Source organism: Serinus canaria, chromosome 13 (assembly GCF_022539315.1).
Source record: "Serinus canaria isolate serCan28SL12 chromosome 13, serCan2020, whole genome shotgun sequence".
NCBI lineage: Eukaryota > Metazoa > Chordata > Aves > Passeriformes > Fringillidae > Serinus > Serinus canaria.
Genome location: NC_066327.1, coordinates 16960008 through 16986020, shown reverse-complemented (window position 1 = coordinate 16986020; position 26013 = coordinate 16960008). Strand labels below are relative to the sequence as shown.

Here is a 26013-nt window from a genome sequence, read left to right as displayed (position 1 = left end):
GCCTGGAAAGGCTTTTCCTTTCAGTGAAAGGCTGCAGCTCCTGAATTTCAGACACACAGAGACTTCCTGAAATGAATTGGAGATGACACCCAATAGCCAAGGCAGCCACTGGTAATTATTTAATTAAATCATGTACTGAAATCTGCATGGAGACAACTGCAGAATCTGCCTCCAAAGTAAGCACTTCAGCACTCATAAACCCCAGGAAAGCAGGAATTACAAAAGGCACCTTCTCCAAAACCTGGATGAACCACTACAACAGAATATATAAATATATATACACATATATTTATATTTGTATTATCACAGCCTGGTTTGGGCTGGAAGGGACCTCAGAGGTCATCTCATTCTAGAAACTTCCAAGTCCTCAAGGTCCAGTTACTGTGGAGACCTTCTGCAATCAACTCCTGTGCATCCCTGCAATATGAACGGATCTCAGACAAGCACATTTCATTTGTTGGTCCCTTTACAAGGTGTGCAGATGGAGAGGGAGGCACAAAATGTCATTGCTGCCTTCAGAAAAATTAATACCCAGTAAACAAACTGCTAGAAGAGTGGCATGAAGTTAAATGACAACACTGCTGCAAGCAGGGCCAAACGCCCCACTGCTTCCTATGAATGTCCTGCCAGGTGTTTTTTGTGGGACCTTCAACACCAAACCCCCCTTGGGGAGGGCTCAGCCCAGGCAAGAACCTCACAAGCCCAAGAGCAGAAGTACCAAGCCTTTATTAGAAGATCCATGGTTCCAGGGCAGAGCTGTGTCCAGGGGGCCAGTCCCACCCAGCTGAGGGTGGGGCAGTGCTGCTGCTGATCTCCCCATCCCCAGGACACCACCAGCCTCTGTGCCAGCCTTTGGATTCCCCTGAGCTGCTGCTGCCAGCACTGAGTGGGCCAAACCAAGGAACTGCCTCTTGGAAAAGCCAAACACCGCGAGGGAAGGGGGAAAAAATAAATTAAAAAAAGAATAAATCACACACTGGACACAGTTATCACTATGAGAAGTTGAATGAGTTGCTTTACATCCACATTGCAAATAATTTCACAAGCTGGGAAATGAGTTGGCTGAGTCTCCTCTTGCCCTGGGGGTGGATGGTGTTGGTTTGCTGGATCCTGGCACGGGATGTGCAGAGCCACACTGAATCCATGTTATCTGTTGTTGTTGGGGTTTTGAACAAAGTTGATGGAGTAGGAGCCAGTTGATGAATCCTGTTTGATCTGGAAGTTCTCTGTTGACAGGCCAAAGGGACGCAGCACCAAATTGCCCAGATCCTTCAGTTTGCCTGCAGTGACATTCCAAGAGAACACAGTGAGAGCAGAGCAGAGGAAAATCCCATGGAATTACACCCAGCTACAGCCCAGCCCTGCTGATTTATCCAGCACAGGTAAATGCTGAGGAAATCTCTGCATTTTGTTAATATTTAGGCTCTTAGCAGGAATTAAAAATCACTGTCAAATATCCAGAGGGTATGAGAGTTATGAGAGTTAATAAAGTCCTGCCAGTATAAGGATCACATGTGATTCCTGACTCTGGAAAATGGATCTTGCTATAAGAGGGAAAGGACAACAAAAGGACATCCTTTAAAAAGATCCTATATAGAAATTACAGAATAGATAAAGTGAAACAGGAAGCAGAGGTAACAACTTCACTGCTGCCTGAACACAAACCCCTGGCATGACAACACAAGGGAAGAAGATGGCCAGTTTTCAAAGAAAAACATTCTTTTCCTCCTGGTTTCAATGCAGAATTGTAGATTTCCCAAAGGAAAAGCAGAAGTTTGGACAAGTTGAAGCCTTCTCAAGGTTTGCCTCCCCAGGCAAACCCCATCTTTCCAAAAGCTCCCAGCTGCACTGATCCTCAGGGAATGGGTTTTGTTTTGCTGCGAGCTGAGTGTGACAACAGAAATTGCTGCCATGGAAAATCCACTGAGCAGCTGCAGCAGCCAAGGGCCTGGAACAACACCTGGGAATGCCACAGCTATTCCTGCCTGGAGGGGCTTGGAGTCCTGAGAACCCCCTGGCACTGTGCTCACCTCACCTGGGCCTCTGGGGCAAGGGCACACTGAAGCAGTGGAATCCTGGAATGGTTTGGGTTGGAAGGGACCTTAAAAATCATCTATTCCACCCCTGCCATGGCAGGGACACCTTCCACTGTCCCAGGCTGCTCCAAGCCCTGTCCAACCTGGCCTTGGGCACTGCCAGGGATGCAGGGGCAGCCCCAGCCTCTCTGGGCACCTGTGCCAGGGCCTCACACCCTCCCAGCAAGGATTTCTTCCCAGTGTCTGGAAAAAGACAACCTTATCCTGAGCCCACCAAAGCAAATGGGTGGGGAGACACAAGTTTCCTTCAACTTGATTTTTTTATTGGGAATTCACAGATGAGGTGGTTCAGGGATGTGACCAAAGTCACTCCAGCAGCTGCTCAGGTAGGATTAACCTCTTTGTACATCTTTATGTATTTTTTTTAAGGTACACCTGTTGAAGATAAATTAACTATGACATCCATCCCTTTATGGAGCACCCTGAGAGCATTTTGGCTATAAAAGCATTTTGGTAGCATCTGTCTGAGTGACACGAAGAGGTTTTTTTGTACTTCTGGACAAACATTTGGCCAGGGCTGAGCTTCAGGTCTGGGCTGAGCAGTGTCTCAGTGGAGAATCCTGCAGAATCTGGCATGGCTGGAGCCCCCCAGCCCTGCAGCTGGGCAGGAGAGCAGAGCTTCACTGGCAGGACACTGGAGAGGTTTTTTCCAATTGCAGGGAGCTGGATGCTCTTTGCCAAACCCATAAACACCCCCTGACTGCCTCAGGACCCACCCTGCAGCAGGAGCAGCTCCCCAGCACAGCAGGGATTTGGGATTTATGATAATTCCAGCAGCACATCCCAGCTCACCTTCCTGCTCTGTTCCTCCCCAGGCAGGCTCTGGGGCAGCCACACTGAATTAATTGTTCATGAGGCAGAAGAAAGCTTTGGCTTTTCCGGGCACTCCAGCCCAGAGCTGCTGCTGCTGTCCTGGCACACACAGAGCCAGCATTGTAGGGGAGCTCTGTCTCCTCCTCCCACAGCTCCTTTCAGCCCTAAATTAAGGGCTGTAGTGAACTGCAACCCCCTGCTAAAGAAAAGCTCCCTCACAGCCTGTGCTGGGAGGAAGGAAAAGGCACCACGTGGAGCTGGGACTCAGCTGCAGAGGCTGCCCAGCCTCCACCACTCCCTGTCCCCAAGCAGGGTCACCCTCTTCTCCCTCTGCCCTTATTCTCACACATTTTGCTCTTTTTCTTTCAAACACACCCTGTTTATTTTCCACCTGCAACTCCAGCACATTCAGGTTTTTCACCAAAGCAAATATTCAGAGGTTAACAAGAAAACAGAACTGTAAAAATCAATTTAGGGCTCAGAAGTCTGTGATTCATTACTCACCTAAACTGCAATTCAACACCCTATTGAAAGAGGCAGATGCAGGAAAAGATTACTCACAATTTACATTAAGATGTAACAGCCAAAATTAATTGCTATTCAGTCTTTCTGGCAATAATTCTGGCTTAGTTGCTGGTGCTAATGTGAGGTTTGGAAGTTGAAAAGCTCCATCTTGCTTGTGTAAAGAATTCTTTTGGAGAAAAGACAAATTTCCTGATGAGGTCTCTTCTCTGTGTAACTTCTTGTATTACCAACATTTTTAAGCAATTAAAAGAGCAAGGGCAAATCCTTCTCCCTTCCCTAAATGGTAAATGAGGACTGAACTGTAACTGTAATTTGGCTCTGATTTAACTACTTAAAATCACCTTGTGCAGGGTTGGGGTTTAGCAGCTCAGCTGCAAACACAACATAACTGTCAACAGAAAAAAAAAAACCAAACAAACCCCATAATTCTTTAGGCACAAAGCCTGATAAATGTCTTTGCTGATCTCAGGTAGTTGGAGAAATAAATCTCTTTTGGGCAGGAAGGCCCAGGTGAGGAGCTTTAGCCCGCAGACTGCTAAAATCATTCCAAAGCTCCTCTCTCCTCACACCCTCTCCCCAAAGGAGTGGTCTCACATATTACAATAATTATAAAAGCCTCTAAACAAGACTGCAAATCGTTGGCTTTAAGGAGAGAAACACAAAACACCCCAGAGAATGGTCACTGTTCACATCCTCAGTCACTGGGGCAGAGGATGCTCAGAAGTACAGAGGGAAAAGCCTCTTGGATTTCTCATCTCCTGCTCCAAGTCCAGCTCTCTGATGGGAGCTCAGGGCTCCCTTCATCCTGAGCAAACTTCAGTGGTAGAGTAGCTGATCCAGCATGGCAAGAACTGAAATACAAATGTCAGCCTTGCAAAAAGGAGATCCCTGGGGACACACAGCACCAGTGGGCTTGGCCTGGCCACAAAGAAGATTTTCCTGGTGACATCAAGCTCAGCAGTCACATGGGCCAGAAGGAAATCCAGCCAGGAATGTGTGCTCTGGGTTATTTACACACAAGCACTGCACAGGGGGTTCAGCCCCTGACAGAAATGAGCTGCAGCCCTGGGAAACAGGAAACACACTTGGGAAGGAGGAGGATGCACTCCATTTATCTGGCTTTGTTTGTACACAGCTCCAGTTCCATGACAGTGGGGAATGGCTGAGCAACCCAGGCCTTGTTTGATTTGAAAGGATAAAAGCTCAGCAAAGCCAGGAGAAGAGGCCAATTCACTGACTGAGGATCAGCTCAATATCCAAAGGAGCCAAAGCACAAACGGGGACACTGTTCCTAATTTCAGTTTAGAGTCAGTGCTCCTGCAGTAGGCCTGGCCTGGAACTATCAGGATGCCTCAGACTTGCTGTGCTGGAGCCTAAAAGTCTGGAATACAAGCCAGGCACCTGAGCTGCCCCCTGGGAAGGCAGGAATGTCTCCCTGGCGCTGCCCAAGCCCAGTCACCCAGCTCCAGCCACAGTGCCATGAGCCAGCTCCATCCTGGCAGTGGGAAATGCCATCAGAAAGGGTGGGAAAGTGGGAACAGCTCCAAACAAATTCACTGTACAACAAAACAATCCAAAGGAATCTCAGAACCACCACATTGCATCGAGTTTCTCTTCTCCCACACCTTCCAGAACTTCCATCCAAGCCCCCCCATCCAGGGCTTTCCTGACCTCAGACAGAGCTGCAGCACTTTGCAAACCTTGGAAGTGTTTCCTTCCTCCATGGCATCACCACTGCCTCCCCTAACAGCAGCACACAGGGAACCTTGGAACACTCAGGAGAAGGAGCTGCCCACATTCCTGACTTCATTTCAGGAGAATGTTTTGTAGAAACCCCTCAGTTTGTGTGACAGCCACAGCCACCACTGCCACCATCATTGTTACTTGACCAGAGCTGTGACAACCCTGCCACACATGAGGCTGGAGATGAACACAGGTTCTGTGTTGTCCTACCCTGCTCTCAGTCTGGCTCTCCAACTCTTTGAACTCCTTGTGTGACATCACTGAGAAGGGATTTCTCTCTCCAGAATCCCAACAGAAACAGTCTGAGTGGTTCCCAGAAGCCCATCCCAGTTCTGAAATCTCAACTGCCACTTTTAAAGTATTAACACTGTTAACAGAGCTCCCACCTAGTCTGACACCCAGGAAAAAAGCAGCAGTGCAGGGGCTGGATTTGCTGTTCCAGTCAAATCCCTTGTGATTAGTGAGGCCCTTTAGAGTTCAGCAAAGATCAGGAATTATTTTCATATTACTTTGTGCTGAAACCCATCCCATGTCCTACCAATGGGCCTGATCCTTCCGGAGATTTTCTGCATTTGTCATTTATTTATAGCCCCACCACCCTTAACCTGCTTTATTTGGGGCTTGTTCTCAGCACAATGGGGGAAGCAGGCTCTGATCCTGTAAAGCTCTGCAAAGCCTCACTGACACTCTGCTAGGTCAGAGCAGAACAAAGCCAGAGCAAATCAGAGGCTGCAGAAAAGAAATTACAGAGAAACATCAGCATAAGCTGAAACAGTCTCTTCTTCCCAAATATACCAAGAATCAGTGTGAAAGACAGGCTGAGTTTGTTTAACCTGATTTTCTGCAGAGCAGCCAAACACTGCCTTAGGAATGGTAATTCCACTCCTGGTGCTAACCAGGCTAGGTCCAAGTCAGCCTCCAACCAAACAGCAATGAAATGCTGAATAAATCAAGGCAATGAAATGCTGAATAAATCAAGGCAAACACGAATGCTTGGAGGTCTCTGGGCTGGAAGTGCTACAGAAAGAATCACATTTATTTCTTCAGCCCCCAGATCAAACATGCCCAGTTATCCCAGCTGGGGGAGTTCCTTTAGGCACAGGTTTAGTGAAAGCTCTGGTTTATCCCTTTCATGGGAATGTTTGCTTTGAGGGCTCATTTGCAGGGAGAAAGGGCTGAGCAGTTTGGGTTGTGTCAAACCACCTTCCCCAGCTCTTACATACACCAATATGAAATTGTTTTAGAAGGTTTTAAGTTTTCTTTCTTTAAATGGAACTCATGGCCTTTTCTGCATGGGAGAATTCCTTATCTCGAATTTACTGAAGGTGAAACCAAGCAATTGAGAATTACAAAGAAATCAGGAGTCTTGTTTAACACTGAACAAATATTTCCTTTCAGATTTACCTCCTTTAAATTTTATACAAGATATTCTATTAATGCATTTTTTTCTAGTAGATTATGAAGGTTTTTATGGCAGTACATGCTACTCACCCAACATTTCTTTCTTTAATTTTTCATTCCTCTCCTCAATTTGCTGTGGTAATCTCTGTGGAGAGAGAGAAAAACTGGAATCAGATCCCTGCTTTCACTAATGCTCTCATTTTGGACATCAGCAGTGACAGACACAAATCCTGGTGTGCAGTTCCAGAACACTGCTAATGCAGAGCCTCAGCATCTCCCACTCCAGGAATACCCTTATGGACACCCATTTTTAACTGGTGTCTGTGATACTTATCCCAGACTACAGCTGCTTCTGGAAAATCACTTCATCTGCCCTAAAATCCCTCAAAAACTGTGTGGAGGCCAAAATTCTCCCAACAGTTACACACCTGTGAAAACCCAAACCTAGCCACTGCTTCCATATAATGAAACTTTATGGGAAAGCAGCAATAGGGGTGATTTGAGCACAAAGATAATTCCAAACTGCTTAGTCTGGCATTGAAAAATAACTGAGGATTGAAATCAGAACCCCAGCTCTGCACTCCTGAAATACAAACAGTGCTCAGGTATTGGAGCAGGTACCAAATCAGGAATCAAAGAACTATTGTGCATTTCATATTTTAGTCTCTCATTTAACAGGGTCATGACATTCCCTAGAGCAGTGTGAGATCATTCCTGTGGGCAGGGAGGAGGAAGATTTACTCTAACTGTGAATGAGGCCCATTTGCAGATTTTCTGGAGGCATCATTTTCATTGCCAGTGAGGGGGAAAAGATCCAGTGATATTCCTGCAAAGCAGAGACACTTTTACCTGACAACAGAGCAAATCCTCCAGGTTCGAGATGTAACCAGGCATGTGGAGTCAACAGCTGAAACTTGAGGGGTTTCATTATGAAATTTAGAGATTTATGATGAATATTTGAAAAGTGTAAAATTATAGCTGTCAGGATTTCCTTAACAGGTTTTCAAGAAGGGAGTTTTAAGCTTCACTCTCAATAGTTTGCTTCTTCCCTCAAATCTGACAAGGACCAGCTGAAAGCAGAACAGAGCAAATGCCAGGGCAGGGCAATTTGAGGGCATTTTGTGTAAAGGGCTCTGCAGCCAAAGGCTCTCCTAGCCAAGGGAGCTCAGGGAGCAGGAGGGGGTGAAGCCCACCCTCTGCACTGCCCAGGCACAGAAACCAGGAATAAACACTGAGCACTCTGAACTGGGCCTGAAGGAGCAGCAGCACTGCTGGGGATTCCCTGCTGGGGCTGGGCAAGGGCTCTGCTGTGGGATCATCAGGGCACAGCCACTGGGAGAACATCCTGGCTCTGCAGGGGTCCAAGGACAGTGCTGGGGCTCCAACCAGCCTGAACAGAAGCAGCCAGCCCTGAGGGTCTGACTCAGAATCCTGAATTATCCTCAATGGGAAGAGACCACCAGGATCATCCAGCCCAGCTCCTGGCCCTGCACAGACTCCCCAAACAACCCCAGCCTGGGCATCCCTGGAGCAGTGTCCAAACCCTCCTGGAGCTCTGGGCTGTGCCCATTCCCTGGGGAGCTGCTCCTGGCCCAGGGGAAGCCCCAGCCCAGCTCCAGGTCCTCTATGGGAGCTCAGCTGTTTTATGGGGTCACCCCTCACCACCAACAGCACTCACACAGTTAAGCAGAATATTTTCTGCCATCAGTGCAACTGATCCAGTCCCCCAGGAAATCATTCCAGGCAAGGTTTCTTGCCTAATATGCCATAAAAGCTGTTCCTAATCTGTCACTTACAACACCACAGTGTGGGGAAAAGGGGGGCACAATCACTGCTAATGATTTATTTTCCCAAATGGAGACTTAAAACAATTAAGCCTTTCAAGAAGATTTTTGTAACAACATATTCAGAGTGGGTTTAGAGACAAATCTGCAGGTGATGCATGTGAGTTTCTTTTTCCTTCTGAGGCAGAATCCTTTGCAGGTTCACTGGTGTGAAGCTGAACCAAAATAAGGATAAATAAGTTAGGCCAAAGTTCACTGAAAGGCTTAAGCTTACCATGCAAGCTTCTCTGGCTTGATGAACTGAGGGGTCTTTTTCTAGGACTGCCTTATAATCTTCCAGAGCTTCATCTAATTTTTCTGTTTTTTCATACAGTTCTGCTCTCCTCAGCAAAGCTCTGACATAGTGAGGGTCTAATTCCACAGCTGCAAAACAAAAGCAAAGCCCAGGATTGTACTTGAAACATTTCTCCAGCCCTCAAATAAATTCTCAAGTGTGTATTACATTTGTAAGTTGTCCTTAGAATGTAACTCAGGATCAAGCAGAGGCACAGCTTAAAGCTAAGCTGGAATTCAGAAGCAGCTGCCTGGGACAGTCTCATGATCATATTTCATTTAATGTCCACAATCTCTCACAGATGGAAGTGATTTATGATCACAAAGCTTTAAATGTGCAATCCTATCCATGCAGGGATTCTGAGTGATGCTACAGAAACTTTAAGGACCTGCAAGATATTTCAGTTTTTGTGTGTTTAACAAGTGGCTATTATTAGATTGCAGCTAAAGTTAAACATCCCTCCAGACACACACAGCAGGGAAAATCAGCCTTGCCACGCTTATCTCAGTTCAAGTGGAGACAAACTCCAGGAGAATTTCTGGAGCTCTTCTGAATTTAATATCAAACAGTTCAGGTTGTGTTGGGAATGCACAAACAGTGATTTCAGCCCTGAGAGCTGGCAGAGGGGCATCCTGACTGAATCTCAGCTCTTCCTCCCCTCATTCCCTTGGCAGCCAGGGCTCTTTGCAATGGCAGTTCAGACTGAATGCTAAACTCAGCAGTCACCCCCACATGGTAATTCCTCAAGAATTCCTTCATCCATTTCCCACCACAGAAACAGGGAATGTGAAAGATTTCACCACAGAAATTGGGAATGTGAAAGATTTCACCTCAGAAACACGGAATGTGAAAGATCTTTCACCACAGAAAAAGGTCTGTCCATTTTATAATTCCCAGCTCATTAAAATGGTTCTGGGGACAATTATATCTCAGATTATCCAGGTGAATATTCCAGTTTATCTTCTGGCAAGGACAAAGGCAATGGCACAGTCAGCAAGCTGCAGGTGACTGAATTGCTCTGCTGTGCTCCAGTCCCTGGGGAGTGTCAGGCCCTGGCAGCTGAAGTCTCCCTGCTCAAAGCACATTGATTCCCTCTGAGCCACTGCAAAATTCAAGGTGTTTTTCAGAAAGCAGCAGCTCTAAAACCAGGCAAAGCCCCAGTGAGAGAGGCCAGGGAGGATTTGGTACCTCCAGGAGCCCTTTCAGCAAGCACAGCTCCCATTTCTGCGCAGGCAGGGCTGGCACACAGCCACTGGATTAGTTCTCTGATTGGTAATTTGGATTTTTTCCCCAGCTGTCACAGGGAGTTTAACAAACACTCGAGGGTGGGTGAGTGGGTGGAAGCAATAAAGCAAAGCACAGCTGAACTGATTCCACCAGAAGGTGCAGAGACAGAACTGTGCAGGGCAGGAACAGGGGAACATAAGCCCTGGTGACAAAGCAAAAGCTGTGCAGGAAAGGGATTTGATAATGCTGTTAACTCTATAAAGCCTCAGAGTTCTTTGGAACCTGGGATTAAACCAGGATTGGGGGGGATGGCAGGTGGAAGTGGGTTTGAAATCACAGGTGTGCGAAACAGTTTCCACAGAAAAGACTTTCCTCTTAAAAACAAGTACAAACTGCAGCCTTACGGTACTAGAGAATAGAAAGTAAATTACTGCAGATAGGAAAGGTTTGACAGACATTTTACAAAATAAGTAATACAAATCAGGTGTTTTCTGTACAATTCTTTAAAGACCCTTATGCCCAAAATTACAGCTCTGCAGTAAAGGCACTAAATGACACAATTTATGTACAAAAATCTGGCACAAGGACAGCACAGAGAGGAAAAAGTACCTTTGGTGCAGTCACTCAGGGCAGCCTCTGTCTTGTCCTAGAACACAAAACAGTTTTGTTAGATTGAAGTCATATTTCTTCATGTCCCCAGCCCTGGAGGTGGCACTCAGTGCTCTGGGCTGGGGTCAGGGTGGGGATGGTCCTGGAGGGCTCTGATCACTTCACCATTGCATTTGTGCCGGACTCAGTCCAGTGTGACACAGAATGAAGGCAGCACTGACCTGTTTCATTTTTGCAGCAGCTCTGTTTGAGAACAGAACAGCCCTGTCCTTCTGGAAGCAGGCTGGGCAGATCTGCAGAGCCTTGGTGTAGGAGTCTTCTGCCTCTCCATAGTCTGCAGAGCAACAAAACCCAAACCAAACCATTCATTTCAAACCACTGAACCCCAGGGCTCCCTGGGAAACAGTTCTCAGTATCTGGTGATGTGACACCAGAATCAAAGATCATTACTGAGTTCATAAATACAATTGATTATTTTAGGATTTACTTAATTTTGCTAATTAAAGCAGGAATATACTGAGCTGAATGCAATGAGTGCAGCAGGATGTGGATGTAATTCCCATCCCTGACATTGTTTCCTCTTTGAGCAGAGGTGGAACTCCTTTGGATGAAGTGCTGAAAGCTGTCACTGCACTGCTCAGAGCAGCTGCAGGGAGCTTTTATGGCCATATCATCTTCACCTGACTGAAAGATCAGAGGGGCTGGCAAGGAGAGGCCAGGGGTGAGACTCCAGCAACACTCCAGGCCTGTGGCCCTCCTGGGCTGAGCACTTCCCTCCTGCCCTCCCTGATGCCTTCCAGAGCTGGGGATCATTCTGAGCTGTGTTCAATCATTCCAGAGCTGTGTTCCCTTAGGACTCCATGAGGCATCTCCAGCCCCAGGGCACACAAATTCCCTGCCTGTGTCCTGCTGACTGAGGGAGGCAGGAACCTGCAATTCCCGCTTTCTCTGGGAATCCTCCACCCACAGCAGATTCAATCAAAGGCAGGTGTCAAAACCACTTCCTCCCTTGTGTTTGTTCACTAAAATCAGGGTATAAAGGTCCAAGACAGTACAGAGCCCCAGAACTTGCATCAGTTCTAAGCACAACCATCAGCCCAACTGAGAGCCCCGGGGAAGCCTTTTTTGATCAGTGAAAGAAATCCTGGCTCTGGGAAGGCAGTCCAAAATCCATGGTTTTGTATGTACACACTCAGCTTTCATGGGAATCCTGCTTTAGTATCCAAACCTTTGGATTTAAACAACTCTAAAGGAGCTCTGATAGCTCTGTCTCTTGTCTAGAGCTGGATAAAAAATGCAAGAGGTGATAAAATTCAACAAGGATGGTGTGAGGTCTTCCTCAGAGCTTCCTGCAGCACCCCCAGGGTGGCTCAAGACTAATGTGGGATTCTCTAACACCCACAGGGTGTTCAGACATGACCAACCCACCTCCTTTCTTGAAGTGCTCATTTCCTTTCTCCTTCAGCCCCGTGCTCTCCTTTCTTCTTTTCTGCAAAAGGAAAGACAATGTCTCAGAGTATTTCACTGAAATGAGCAACTAGGTCAGCTGCAGTTCCAAATAAAGTATGGAAGGGAAGCAGAATAAAACAGAACCTGAAGAGTTTTAACTCTGCCAAGATCTGCTTGTAGACCCTGTGACATGAAATACTTTCTATATCCATGAAACACTGGAGTGTAACAGGAAGGCAATTAAAAAGCTCCACTCCACAGCCACCAGGATGCAGGGAGAGCATCCATGGAGAATTCCATGCTCTAAACCAACACATCAGCTTTTACTGGCTCTTTGCTTCTCCTTTCCAATTCCATTTAATTCACTCACAGCAGGTCAACTGTGCAGAATATATTTTAAATGTAAAGTCTCTCAAGTTTTGCTTGAAATAATTTCACCTCAGCAAATCTGGTTATTTTCAGAGATGCACAAGGAAAAGGTCCAGGCTGAGAAAGATTTCTGCCCTGAAAGATTTCTTAGGGGGAGTAAGTGAAGGCCCAGAAGCAGGTTCTTTGTGCAGTGAGAACTGCATGTGTGAGCAGAGCTGTGTTCTCAACCATGAACATCCTGGCACAAGGGGAGGCCAGGCTCAGGCTCCCAGCCTGTGACACAGAAAACCCAGGATGTCCCCGAGCCATCCCTGCCACCCCCTGACACTGCAGACATTCCTGCAACAAAGCAGGCAAGGGCAGGAACACCACAGAGCTCAGGAGTGCTACAGAAACCATCCTTGGAGCACTGGATTTTCTCCCAGCACACAAAGGACTTCACTGGAGGTGTCTGTAAATGACAGATCACTGAGCAATTAAAAAGCCAACAGTAGGAAAAGGAGCAGTTTCCTTTCCTGCAGATTGTGTGAATCAAGGATTAATGCAATTATCAATATCACACAGAACATCTCCTTGGAAACAGCTAAATATAGTACAGAGTGTGGAGCACTGCAGCAGCTCCCAGCTATGCCAAGGAGCTGACAAACAGCTCAAAATCCCAGGTTCTCCCTCCTGCTTTTGTGGCTTTGGGAATTGATTCCACTGACCACTGGCACACCTTGAGAACAGATCAGCCTCAGTGGAAGGACACTGAGTCATGGCAGGAATTCCTCAGCAGAATCTCATCTGACCCCTTTGATACATGCCCAGACCATCACATTTGTTCCTGTTGCCTATTTATCAGCTTTTCCAATAGCCATCCCTGCTCACATTTTAAAGAAGCCCCACAGAAGACAGGGCACACAAACCATGCCCAATTATTCGGGAAGTGCCTTTGCCTGGGGAGGGCTGACCAACCCCCCAAGCCCTTCCACAACACCCCAAGGGACACACTAGGTGCTTTCTAAACATGAACAGCCAAATTCCACACTTCAGGCTGCATGAAAATCCCAAATCTCTGTGTAATGCAGAACTCTGCTGCTCAGCACAGGGAATGGGAAACTGCTACACCCCAATTTTCCAGGGAGCAGACAGAAATTCCTGCCTGGACCCCACAAAAAGGCATTTTAAATATTCTGCAGTGCACAAAGGGTGACAATGATCCCAACCTCTCGTGGCTCTGAACAAAGCAGCCCCATCTGAGCACAGGGCAGGCCTGAGATGAGGATCCTGCTGGAAAGATCTCCACAGATGCCCTCAGTGAGGGGAAGGGCTGCCTGAAACACAAACCCCACTGACTTCATTGCTCATGACCTATTTAGAAGTGGCCTTTCAGTGCCACGAGCACTCTCTGCTGCACAGGGTTCAGTTACAGCTCCACAAGAATGAAAGGATTTTTATTATCAACACAACTACAGCATGTTCACAGCAGTCCTGAGGCAGAAACCTTGGAATCAAGGGATGCTGGATGAAAAGTTTCACCTGTATTATCAATATTTGGTTTATTTCATCCAAATTATTTTAAAATATTACATGTTTACCCTAATTATGCATTAAATGCTAATATAAAAAGTGATTTGCAGCAAGAAAGCTTCAAAAGAATAAGCTTTATATTAAAAAAGGGCTAAAAGGAAAAACAACAAAGCTGCACTTTTAAGAGCTCTGTGCATGATCCTGTAATTTATTCTGCTTCCTGCAAAGCAGCAATGGCTCAAAACTTGCATTTCTGTGAGAGCCTGACCAACATTTTCAACAGATCCCTGGTTTATGGGTTTCACTTCCAAACTGAGTGGCCAAAGTATTTTTAAAAAGGAGAAGTCTGCAGGGAACCTCCTGCACATCGATGGATTTGCATTTCAGGTATGACTGACCAAGAAGCAACATCTCAAAGCCAATTCCTCTGGCTTTTCCACAAAATGTGAGAGCATGAAAAATGGATGAGCCCCTCACATGCTAAAGGCACTGCCCTGCAAAGCAGGCTGGGTGTGAAATAAATGCATTATTTATTCCTCCACCCAGACATTCCTGGAGCAGAAATTCCTAGCACAGAACAACTCCTAGGATTTCCATTTCAGCTGCAGGGAGGCTGGGAGAAGCTGTTCAGATGCAGGGAAAAGCCCAGAGCACTCCAGCCCTGCCCTGGTGAATTCCCAGCAGCTTTGGGAGGGATCAGTCCCGAGGGATGTGCACAGTGTCCCCCCCCACACCCCAGGAGCTGCCTCCCTCCCTCCCTGGCAGGGAATGAGGTCAGCCTGAATCCCAGAATCCCAGGAAAAGCCATCCTGGGCTGCTCCTGCCCTGGGGCTGCTCACACACGGCCCTGCAGGCAGCCACAGCTCCCCAGTGAAGGATTTTCTGCTCTTCAGTGACAGCAAAACCTGAGGGTTTGGGGGTTTTTGTGAATTTTAGGAATGCAAAGATGACAAATTGCACGGCAGGCACTGATTGTGATGTGGTTTAAATATTTTTTGAAGTTCAGAAGAAATAACTGAATGTAACTGGGGATGATTCTTACAGGATCTGATTGGAAATGTTTCAATTTGGATACTGAATTCCAATCCCCTACTCAGAAAAAATCTGTATTCAACCCAAACCTGCCTGGCAAAGCCAGGGCTGCTGGAGGTGATCTCAAGTCATGACAAGGGACAGCCTGGCCTGGTGACAATAAAGTACAAACCTAAATCCCACACAGTCCCTGCACCTCAGCTGCTCTGCCAAAACACTCAGGGTTAACAAGAAAAACATGATATAAAATAGAATTTTATAGCATTTATTTATAATGATATAATTATAAATAAATTTTATTTAGATATTAAATATAAGTTTTATAATAATGAAAACATTATTAGAGAAGACAGCAACCTATATATTGCCTGTTTCCTTGGGAAGTGAGCAATGCAACAGGAAGTGCACTGAAGTGAAATCCTTGAGCAGCCAGTGGGGCCTCAGTTTGTGACACTGCCCTCAACCTTTCCTCTGGCTGTTGTTGTGCTGGGACTGATCCCTTGATTTCCCTTTGCTGGGAGCTGTTCCTGCCTCCAGTTCTGGAGAGGTTCTACTTCCAGTGAGCCTGCCCCTCAGTCCCTTGGGAAGGTCACCCAAACCAGGGACATCCAAATTCCTGCAGTTCAGAGGGGGCACACAAACTGGAATTTCAAACAGATCAGGAATGCATTTTTCAGCTGCCAGTCCCGCTGCTCAGTCACTCATTAGCAGCTGTCTGCTTCCCCCTGCAGTTTTGGGAAGCTACTGCTCTACCCTGCATCCCAGGCTATGGATTTCAGTTTAAGGTTGGAGACACCCCCAAACCCCCTAAGCTGCACTTGGGAGGTGCCAGGGCACTGGCAGGGATGGACCTGGCCTGGCCCTGCTCCCTGGGATTCCATGGAACAGAATTTACTCCTTCTACTACCAAACCCCATGGAATTGGAAGCAGCACTGCCAGACCAGGGAAGGAGGTCACAGCCCTCCCTGCCAGCTCCAGTTAAGCCCAGCCTAAGTGTGGCCCTTCCTGAGTGACAAGAGTGCCACTGATCCCTGGTGTGCAGAGGAACAGCCTCGGGCAGGGAGAGGAGCTGCCCACAAACCCATCAGCACCAGGGGCAAGGCCTGGATGTGACAGCAGCCACAGAAATGCACAACTGAGCACAGGAGTCAAATCAGACAGCAGCACTCAAAGGGACATGAAGGGTGAATTTTCCCTCTTCCTATTAAATTGCCACTCAGCAAAAGAGTTTTGTTTGTTTAAAACTCAAAGAATTATAAATCACACAGGGAGATTCTAATTCCAGCTTTTATTCAAATTCTTCTCACCAGCTCTTGCAATTAATGACTCCAGCAGATACAGATTTACTGCTCAAATGTTCTTCTCCAGGCTTTAACTCAGAACATGTGACAGGATGTTCAATTCTATACAGAAGCTTCCCCTTATGGAAAACAATGGGATCAGCCCAAAAGCACAGGGAGGAAAGGAAGGGTGAGGAGGGGGCAGCTTAAAGGAAATGTCTTCACTAAGACAATGTTCTCTAACATATCCTAGAGCCTGCAGAAAACAAGGGGGTTAAAAAAAGGAAATTTTACTGTTTAGCCCAGCAAGAATCTCAAGCATCACTCAACAATCCTATTTCTGAAATTCAGTGCTACCACATTCTTACAGAGCTGCTCACAAGACACTCCTCAAGAATCTCCTCTTGCTTGTGTTGGTGACCCATTTCCTGCTGTCAGAACAGGAACTGTGATTCAGCCAGCTGCAGATCCAGGGCACATGGAGAGGCCAGAGAAGGAACTGCTCAGGAGGAATATTGGGTATTTATTGAGTGTCTCACAGAACACTGGCATGCCCAAAATTAGAGGCCAGGTGCTGAAGCCCTTGCCACAGGACAGGACAGCATCTGCCACGATGGAGGAGCTGAGGGACTGGGAGTCCTGCACTGGATAAACTCCTCATGAAAGGGTGGCCCTCAGAGCTGGCCAGGCTGAACAATGACCCTGCAACAGCTGCTGGGTGTCCTCAGAGTCATTCTGCAGAGCAGCCCCACGTCAAAGCCATCACTGTCACTGACAAGCAGCCAGAAAATCTGCTTGGAATGCATCAAAAGCAATTTGCTGCTCAGTGCCTCTGCTGAGGCAGCAGCAGCAGCCTTGTGAAACAACAACCAAACCCTGCAAAGGTGAATTTCAATCCTTAAAAAGCTCAGAGGTGCAAGCCCAGGCAAGGAACCAGGCTCTGGTTTTGAGAACTTCTTACAGGTTTGTGTCTTAATATCCCTGCAAGTTCTTATTTTGCTTCTCTGTTCACAGAAGATTTCTCAGGGTATCCCTGCTGTCTCCCTGGAAGGAATCCTGCTGCTTAACATCAGAAATCTCCCTGGGTGGGACTCCTGAAATGTAATTAGGGAAAACACACAATCCCCCCCTGGCTCCTTCCCTCTGAGCTCTGCAGCAGCCTCTGCACAGGTGAGTGTTTTACTCTGAGCTGCTGGAATCTGAAACAGCCAGAGCCAGGCCCAGGATCTGCCTTTACATCTCCAGAATAAACCAGAGGCTTTTCCTACAGCCCTTTACTGAACACCAACCCCCACAGAGCCCATTTATTCCAGCTGCTGAACTCAGCAATGGGTTTTGTAACAAAAACCCCAACCTCAGGAGGTGTAACTCCACAAGCTTGGCTGGAGCAGGGCTCATGCCCAGCTCTCCTTGTGCCCTGAGCCCACAGTTTGTGGCTGGTGCTGCAGCACAGTTCCTGGGGAGTTTTAGTGCTTTAGACAAGCAGCCAGATCGAATCCATCTCCCCAGGTGCCAGCACCAGGCTGCTGTTTGTTGTCTGCTTCAACCAGCACTGCCCTGCATCTAAAAATCCAGCTTGATTTCCCTGTGAGCCACCACCCTCAGAGCTCCACTGCCCCTGAGTGCTCACAATGACCCAGCAAGGACTGCTGAGAGGCTGCTCCCCACCTCAGCAGCCAAAAACCACTTCTGACTATTTCTGTCTCATTTGCTGCAGCTGCAATAAAAAATAAATAAAAAAATCACATTGCCCTTCTCCAAAAAAACCCAACCTTTTGAATCATTGGAAGGAGGCTTAAAAAGTTCTGAGTAAATGAATTTACAGCACTGATTTCAGACTAGGGCTGCAGGACTTTTCCTTAAAAGCTGCAGCATTTAACAGAATCTTTTATAATCAGAATATACAGAATGTTTCACTTTGAAAAATAAATTCATGGCCATCAGTAGCAAGTACAAGGAGCAGAGTTGGAGCAGCAATTGAGGAGTGACCTGGCCACAGGGAGATCATGGAAGGGGCCACTCCAGTGGCTGTCACAACTGTCTGAGATCCTGATTCTGCTCTGCATGCAGAGTTCTGCAGCTCTGCTTGTATCAGATACCAGCAATAGTTTGCTAGAGAAAAAAAACTACATCTGAAAACCTGCAAGATTCAGAAATCTCTCAATGGAACATAAAAACCTGCTGATGCAGTACTTGTGGTGCTGGTGAGAGACAGAATCCCTCAGTTTGGGTAGCTGAAATCACAAACCACCCTGAAGGGCAGAATTGCTCAACACCACTGGAAATAAACCTGCAGAAAGATGAGAGCTGCAGCTGCCTCCAGCCTTTCTCTGAGGAAACCTTCCCAGTTTGAAGCAGTTGTTGTTTTGCACTCCCTTAGCCCCTTTCAGTGGAGTCCCACAAAGCTGAGTGCCAAGATTCAACATTCCCAATTATTTTGGTCATTTGACAGCAGGCAAAGATCCATGTGCAAAATGAGATGATTATCTAAAAATACACCCAAACCAGGAACAGCAGGAAAATTCACACAGCCAATTGTCAGGCTTGCTGCTCTTTTCAGAGCTCAGTTCCAGAACAATTTCCCCCCAGTTTTCAGCAGTTTTTCTCTGAGGCTCTCAAGTCCCAGGCAGGTGCTGCAGCCCCAGTGTGACTCATGACAGTGCTCCTCATTGGACAGGAATGAACACGAGGAGAAGTAAGGGACTGTTCACTCACACTGGAAAAAACCCAAGGGCAATGAAATGATTTTTGTGTCTGAGGTCAAGGAAGGATTTTTGCCCTCTGCTCAGCACCTGAGAGATGCATTTGGAGAATGCCCTGTTTTGGGCAAAAACCCCCACATCAAACAAATTCTTTCCTACAGCAGCAACATCAACACCCTGACTTCCCAGAGGGACTCCAGGATGCTCAGGGCTCTGCAATAAAGGAAATTCTAATTAAACACAGAACAAAAGTTCCCAGGATAGGTAAACAGCAGCACAGGCAGCCAGAGGGGCTGTGCCAGAGATGCCCCTGGCTCTGGGCAGGGGTTTGCACTAAAATCCTCCAAAGGATGCCCCAGGACACCTCCTGACACTGCCAGGCCCCATTCTTCACCACTGAATTGTAGTGAATTACAACTGGCAGCATCATTCTGCCCCTTCAGAGCCCAAACTGGGATCCAAAGGGATTCCCACCAGCTCCAGCACAGACCAGAAGTACTTTCAGTCTCACTCCTACTGCAAGGAGACTCTACCCATGTTGTCCTTCCCCAGGATTGCTTTTCCCCCTCAAGGAACTTCTATATTAACACAAAGATTGGTTCCACAGATGAAAAACTGCATTTGTTTGTTCCCTGCTGCAGGATGAGTTTGTCCAATGTGACAGCAGCGAAAGCAAACAATCCCACACATTTAATGTGGTTTTGTTTGATTAAAGCCCCAATAATCCACAGGGATCTATTCCAACTGAACCCCTGCTCTCTGGATTCCCAAACCCAACCTTTCATCTGAACTCTGCTGAGTTTTGGAGAGGCACCTTGCAGGCACTCAGGGGAAACCAAGGGATGCACAGACAGTGACAGCAGGAACAGGGAGAGTTTTGTTGCTGAAATTACTAATTTCTGAGTCACAGCCACCCCACCCAGAGCTGGAGGCACACAAAGCCTGCCCTGGAACGTGAGGAGTAAGAGCAGCAAGGAAAGGCACAAACATTTGTTTCCTAAAAGAGGGGATTTAGAACAGTCAAACCAGACACTCAAGGGATTTAAAGGTGCCTCTGTGTCAGCCCCAGAGCACTCCAAACACTGCACACAGTTCACCTCACACCTGCACACAGATCACTGCACACCTGCACTGCCTGCACACAGATCACCTCACACCTGCACACAGATGATGGCACACCAGCACTGTGCTCTGCATTACCTGTTTCTCCTCCTCTGGCATATCTTTCTCTAGTTCTAGCAAGTATTCTTCCTCTAGCTCTGTCTGCTTCTTGGAGCTACTCCCGTCATCCTGAACGTTGCCTTCATCATCCAGCACAGCTCCTTTGGCCCCAAAGGAGTCCTGACAGTCATGGAAACACTCCTCTGTGGGGTCCTGGCCTGGGGAGGGGGCACAGCCACTGCCCAGGCTCTGGAGGTGCTGGGCATCTCTGGGGCCACTCTCTGGAGTCTTCTGATCCGACAGCTTCAGGCGATTCAGGGACTCCTCAAGTGGGCTTGCAGCTTTAAATTCTTCCATGCTGGGCTCCTGGGAGGAGTTGTGGCAATGAGAAAGGAGTGACACTCAGTAATCATCATTAACAGACTCTTCAGCAAACAAATCCCAGCACCTGGGAGGTGAGGCTGGAGGGGAGCACAGGGGGTCACTGGGCCCCCCCCTGCATTCCCAAACCCAGGGCTCTGGAACACCCCTGGGAGGAGACTCCAGCCCCTCTCTGGCCTCTGCACAGGGCTGGGCACTGCCCAGGGCAGCAGCTCTGCCTCCTGGGCAGGGGAATTGCTGGGTTCACCACCTGGTGCCACTGCAGGGCCCTGGAGCAGAGCCTGCTCTGCCCCCTCCCCTTGAATATTTATACACATCTACATGTACTTAATGATTTAATTTCTCTTATCCACATTTACAAATCTTTAAAGTGCTCTTGACATCCCTAAGGGAAATTCGGATCTCTCGGGGTGGGGGCAACATCCCCGGATTCCATGTCCCGTGCAGAGACACGGGGCCGGGGCACTGCGCCCGTGAGTGCGGGAACTGCCGAGCTCGGGTCCCGGGGCCAGCCCCGCACCCCGCACGGCTGGCCCGGCGCGGCCCCTCCAGCCCCACCACGACCCCCGGGGCGCCGTGCCCGGCTCGCAGCGCCCGCCCGGCGCTGCCTGGAGCGGAGGGGACCGTTCAGATCAGGGCCATCGCCCCCGGTCCCGCCGGGTCCCCCCGGGCCGGGCCGGACCAGACCCCCGGGCCCCGGGCCCGCACTCACCTGCGCCAGCCGCACTTCCGGCTTCCGGCTTCCGCCACGCCCCCGGCACGAGGGTGCCGCTTCCGGCAGCGGCAGCCAATGGGTGAGGGGGCGTGAGCGGGGCGCGCGCGAGGCATGCCGGGAACTGTAGTTCTCTAGTGTGACGTCAGAGAGCACCGGTGAGAACCGGTGAGGGCAGGTGAGGGAGGGCAGGTGCGGGCAGGCGAGGGAAGAGGAATGCAGGTGAGGGCAGGTGAGGGCAGGTGGGGACAGGTGGGGACAGGTGGAGGCAGGTGGGGACAGGTGGAGGCAGGTGGGGACAGGTGGAGGCAGGTGGGGACAGGTGAGGGCAGGTGAGGGCAGGCGGGGGCAGGTGAGGGCAGGTGAGGGCAGGCGGGGGCAGGCGCCCCGTCCCGCTCGTGACCTCTTTCTCCCCATGGCCGCCCAGGTGCAAACCGTCTCTCTCCGTGTTTCTTGTTGGCTCCCTCAGGCACTGTGAGGCCACACTGAGCTCACCCCAAAGTTTCTCCTCTCCAGGTGAGCAATCCCAGCTGTCCCAGCCTTTTCCCCCGGCAGAGCTGCTCCATCCCCTGCTCATCCTTGGCTGCAGCAGCTCCAGCCCCGGGCAGTGCTGGGCCAGCTCTGCAGGTGGGGCCTCACCTGCGGGCACAATCCCCATCCCTTCCTGCTGCCCACTGCAGATCAGCCCGGGGTGCAGGGGTTCCTTTTCCCTGTCCAGCTCTCCCCCACCCCCTCACTGTCCACCTGTGCCTCCCCAGCCTGGACTGATCCCAGGAACTTCCCTGATCCAGGTGCAGCCCCAGCTCTTGGCCGTGTCCAACCCCACGAGATCCCCAGGACCTGCTTCTCCCCATCGACATTTCATGTTTGTACAGCTCAGGAATATTTGGGTTTTCCCCTGGAACTTTGGGATGATGCTCCTCTTGCTCAGCCTCACACCCCATTCTGGGTTTGTACAACATTAAAGTGATAAAGGTGTTCCAAATCTGGCCCCAAAAGGAGGCTTGAGCTGTGCCAGGGGATGGAACAACACCTTGGGTAAAAACAGCCAGAGACTGGGGAGGTTTGGCACTTGAGTGGTTCTTTAGAAATTCCTACATACTGCTGCCTACAGCAGAAGATTCAACAAGAACCAGGTGACAATTCGAGTTGATAAACCCCAGCAATCTGGAACATACCTCCTCATTATTATATATTATAGAAATTATATATTATAGAAATTATATCTTTTAGAAATGATATATTATAGAAATTCCTACTTACTGCTGCCTACAGCAGAAGATTCAACAAGGAACAGGTGACAATTCGAGTTGATAAACCCCAGCAATCTGGAAAATATCTCCTCATTATTATATATTATAATATAATTATAATAATATAGTAATAAATATGATATGATACCTTCTCATATATTATAGAAATTATATATTATATAGATTCCTACATACTGCTGCCTACAGCAGAAGATTCAACACGAGCCAGGTGATAATTTGAGTTGATAAATCCCAACAAACTGGAAAATACCTCCTCATTATTATATATTATAATAAATAATTGTAATATATTAATAAATATATTATAATATTATACCTTCTCATATAATATATTATAGAAATTATATATTATATAAATTCCTACATACTGCTGCCTACAGCAGAAGATTCAGCACGAGCCAGGCGATGATTCGAGTTGCTAAACCCCAGAATTTGGAGCATACCTTCTCATTATTTATTATAATTCCTGAACGCGGGGTACCCAACTCCCCCCCTGCCCCGAGGGGAAGCCCTCCCGTCGGGAAGGCCGGGTTGGTGCCGTGTACAGCCCGGGGACTGCGGGATTTGTGCCTCTCCCGGCCCAGCGATCCCGCAGGTGGCGATGTTGGATTGTCCAAGCCGGGTCCCGCCCGTGCCAGACCGGCCCCGCTCGGAGCTGCCCCGGGTCCAGCGGAGCAGGGCTGGACTCTGAGCCCCTCCGGAGAGGGACAAATATTGCACAGCTACCCCAAGCTCCAGGCCACCTCTTAAATTTTCTGCTCTGGACAGCTTTTTTGATCTTCACAGTGAAGAAACCAAAGCTGAACAAATCAAGGAAAGGAAAAATAATTTCCATTTTCTGGGGGTCACAGAAAGTTCAGGTTCTTCGCCAGAATTAAACATTTGCACACAGGTCTCAGTGGAATCAAATGATTGTCTTTCCCAAAGAACATTTTGAGAGGAAATTGTGAAATAGGCAAGTAAAGGCTTTTTAATCACAGCTATAAATTAAAGTTGTTCTACATCCGCTTTTAGGCTGACTTGTTAGAGAAACAATGATGGAATTACTGGAATTAATTCTTATTAATTTGGAATATCCATTCTCTTTTTCTCTATGGCTGGAGTGCTATAAAGACTATGGGAATTGCTAGACAGAGAGCATGTTTTTCACAGCTCAAGCCAATGTGTTTTGTGTAAGAAATTCCCAGTAACAGCCCCAGATTTCCTTTCCCTGTCTCCTTCCACTTATGTGGCAGTGGAATTTTGGCTATTCTGGATTAGACCTGAGTAAAAATGTAATGTAATTTTCTGCTTTAACCCAGGCAGGAGAGCAGAGGGGTGCAGGGGGAGCTGTCCCTGTCACAGTGATGTAAATTGGCATCATAGCCCTGTTCTCTCCCCAGGGACACTGGGTTTATCCCCTCAGTTTAATTAAAACCCAAGCAGACAAGCCTGCTTTGTCCCCTCAGTTTAGTTCCCACCCAAGCAGACAAACCTGTTGTCCTGGGATCCTTAAATCTGATGGTGGCAGTGCAACCTTGCAGCCCCCAACAATTCACAGTGGGTGCAGACATTTCATAGACCCAGCGTGGTGTGTGTCCACATTCTGAGGTGTTTCTTTCTGCCTCCCCAGGTACAGGTGCTGTTTGAGGGGTGCACCAGCCCTGGGCTCCATGTCCTGCCCTCTGGAATGTGGGAGCCAGGGAGGAGCTGGGAGAAGGTGAGCAACCCTTGTGGAGTGAATCCAGCCAGCACACCTGTATTGCCTGGGGATGAGCTGGTCAGTGTGTGGGATAAGGAACTGCATGTGAGCACACCCATCATTCCATCCCATAACTGCTGTGATTATCTCCCGTGCTGGGCAATTTTCTGCTCATCTGTCTGAGGTGAAAGTCAAGCACACAAATCGAGAGCACAGAGCTCAGCTGCTGAATAGAAAGTTGCTATTTTGACATTTTCCAGACTGGATCTGTACTTTGTAACGCCAATGTCCTCTCTCTCCTCTCCCCATCACATTTGTAAAGATAATGGGAAGCTGCATTTCCAAAGAGCAAAGGATGCAAGATGCTCTCCAGCTCCAGCCTTGTTCAGCTGGATTGATTTTAGCATAACTCCTCTCACAAATGAGCAGCACATTGAGAGCTGAGTGCACTGAAGCCTAATGGGTTTTATTTCTGTACAGCTGGGCTGTGACAAAGCTCCTGAGCCATTCCAGCTGTGCCTCTCCACTGAGTGGCTCTGGAGCAGCCCCTCCTCAGGGATGAAGCTCCACACAGCACCTTAACCTGGGGAAATTCAGTGTTTTATGAACATCTTGGGTGCTAAATGGCAGCAATTCATTTAGAGAGGCAAATCTGTTTGCCCACAGAGCGGGTTCATCAGAAAGTCTGTGAATGAGCATAAAACAGATACCACTGTGTGCCACTGCCACTGCATGTTCTGCTTGGCAAACTCAGTTTGGCTGTAATAAAATGGGCTTGTCCCACAAGACCTTATAATTGTGCTCTGGCTCAAATAGTTTCTCCTTTAAAGGAAAACATTGCATCAAAAGAAGGACTAACATAAGGAAAAGGGTGATTTGTACAACCTCTTTTGGGCTGGCTTTGCCTGGTGGAGGTTGTAAAAGATTTCCAGTGGGAAAAATGAAGATATTCAGAATAGATCTCATCTGGACAAGTCAGATGGCCTTGCAAAAGTTTCATATTTTAAGGTGGCATATCAAACTTTGTCCTTCATAATCTTTGTAGTCCCTCCTTCAGATCCATGTGGAGTTTCTTCCCAATTTTCAAACTGTCAAAGAGATCCTGGTGAAGGAACTCCTCTAACTAATTCCTGATGGAAGAGTTACGTGTGTTGGTGATGAGGGAGGCAATGGCATCCCATGAGCCACAATGGCAAATTTAGTGGCCATGAGTGTTTTATTTTGTAGTGAGAATCCTGATGAGGGATCATGGCTGAATTCCAGCCCTACAGTAACAGGAACAAGTGTTTCGATTGTTGAGAAATGACTTTAATCATTGTTTTCCATCTGTAAAGTGCAAGTGTACAGCAATGTATGGAACAATTGGGAATTATGGGCAGAGCCAGGGACAGTCTGGAGAGGAATGACCTCAGTGCATCCACCCCCATCCACCCCCATCCATCCATCCATCCATCCATCCATCCATCCATCCATCCATCCATCCAGCCAGCCAGCCATCAGCCATCCAGCCAGCCAGCCAGCCATCCATCCAGCCATCCAGCCAGCCAGCCAGCCAGCCCGCCCTCCCGCCAGCCATCCAGCCATCCAGCCAGCCAGCCCGCCCGCCAGCCATCCATCCAGCCAGCCAGCCAGCCAGTCCAGCCATCCAGCAGCCAGCCAGCATCCAGCCAGCCAGCCAGCCAGCCATCCAGCCATCCAGCCAGCAGCCAGCCAACAGCCATCCAGCCAGCCATCCAGCCAGCCATCCATCCATCCATGCCAGCATGCCAGCCAGCAGCCAGCCATCCAGCCAGCCAGCCAGCCATCCAGCCAGCCAGCCATCCAGTCCAACAGCCAGCCAGCCAGCCATCCAGCCAGCCAGCCAGTCCAGCCAGCCATCCATCATCCATCCAGCCAGCCAGCCAGCCATCCAGCCAGCCAGCCATCC

The 26013-nt window shown here is 48.3% G+C and overlaps 1 protein-coding gene across 1 annotated transcript; it reads right to left on the bottom strand.

Annotated features, from left to right (window-relative positions):
* Nucleotides 1-708: 708 nt before the first annotated feature.
* Nucleotides 709-21213, bottom strand: TTC1 (tetratricopeptide repeat domain 1). Its single transcript, XM_009091548.4, has 8 exons — nucleotides 21132-21213; nucleotides 20078-20404; nucleotides 11961-12021; nucleotides 10754-10866; nucleotides 10533-10569; nucleotides 8637-8785; nucleotides 6669-6723; nucleotides 709-1280 (listed from the first exon to the last, which is right to left on the bottom strand). The coding sequence occupies exons 2-8, from the start codon at nucleotides 20393-20395 to the stop codon at nucleotides 1147-1149; spliced, it is 867 nt and encodes a 288-aa protein (XP_009089796.1). The 5' UTR covers nucleotides 20396-20404; nucleotides 21132-21213; the 3' UTR covers nucleotides 709-1146.
* Between the last annotated feature and the right edge of the window lie 4800 nt (nucleotides 21214-26013).

Excerpts from the sequence above, each read along its gene's own strand:
- TTC1 (XM_009091548.4), bottom strand. The coding sequence starts at position 20,395 with ATGGAAGAATTTAAAGCTGCAAGCCCACTTGAGGAGTCCCTGAATCGC. Across the intron at positions 12,022-20,077 it reads TGCCAGAGGAGGAGAAACAG|AAAAGAAGAAAGGAGAGCAC; the intron begins GTAATGCAGAGC and ends TTCCTTTTGCAG. Across the intron at positions 8,786-10,532 it reads CCTGAGTGACTGCACCAAAG|CTGTGGAATTAGACCCTCAC; the intron begins GTACTTTTTCCT and ends TTTGTTTTGCAG.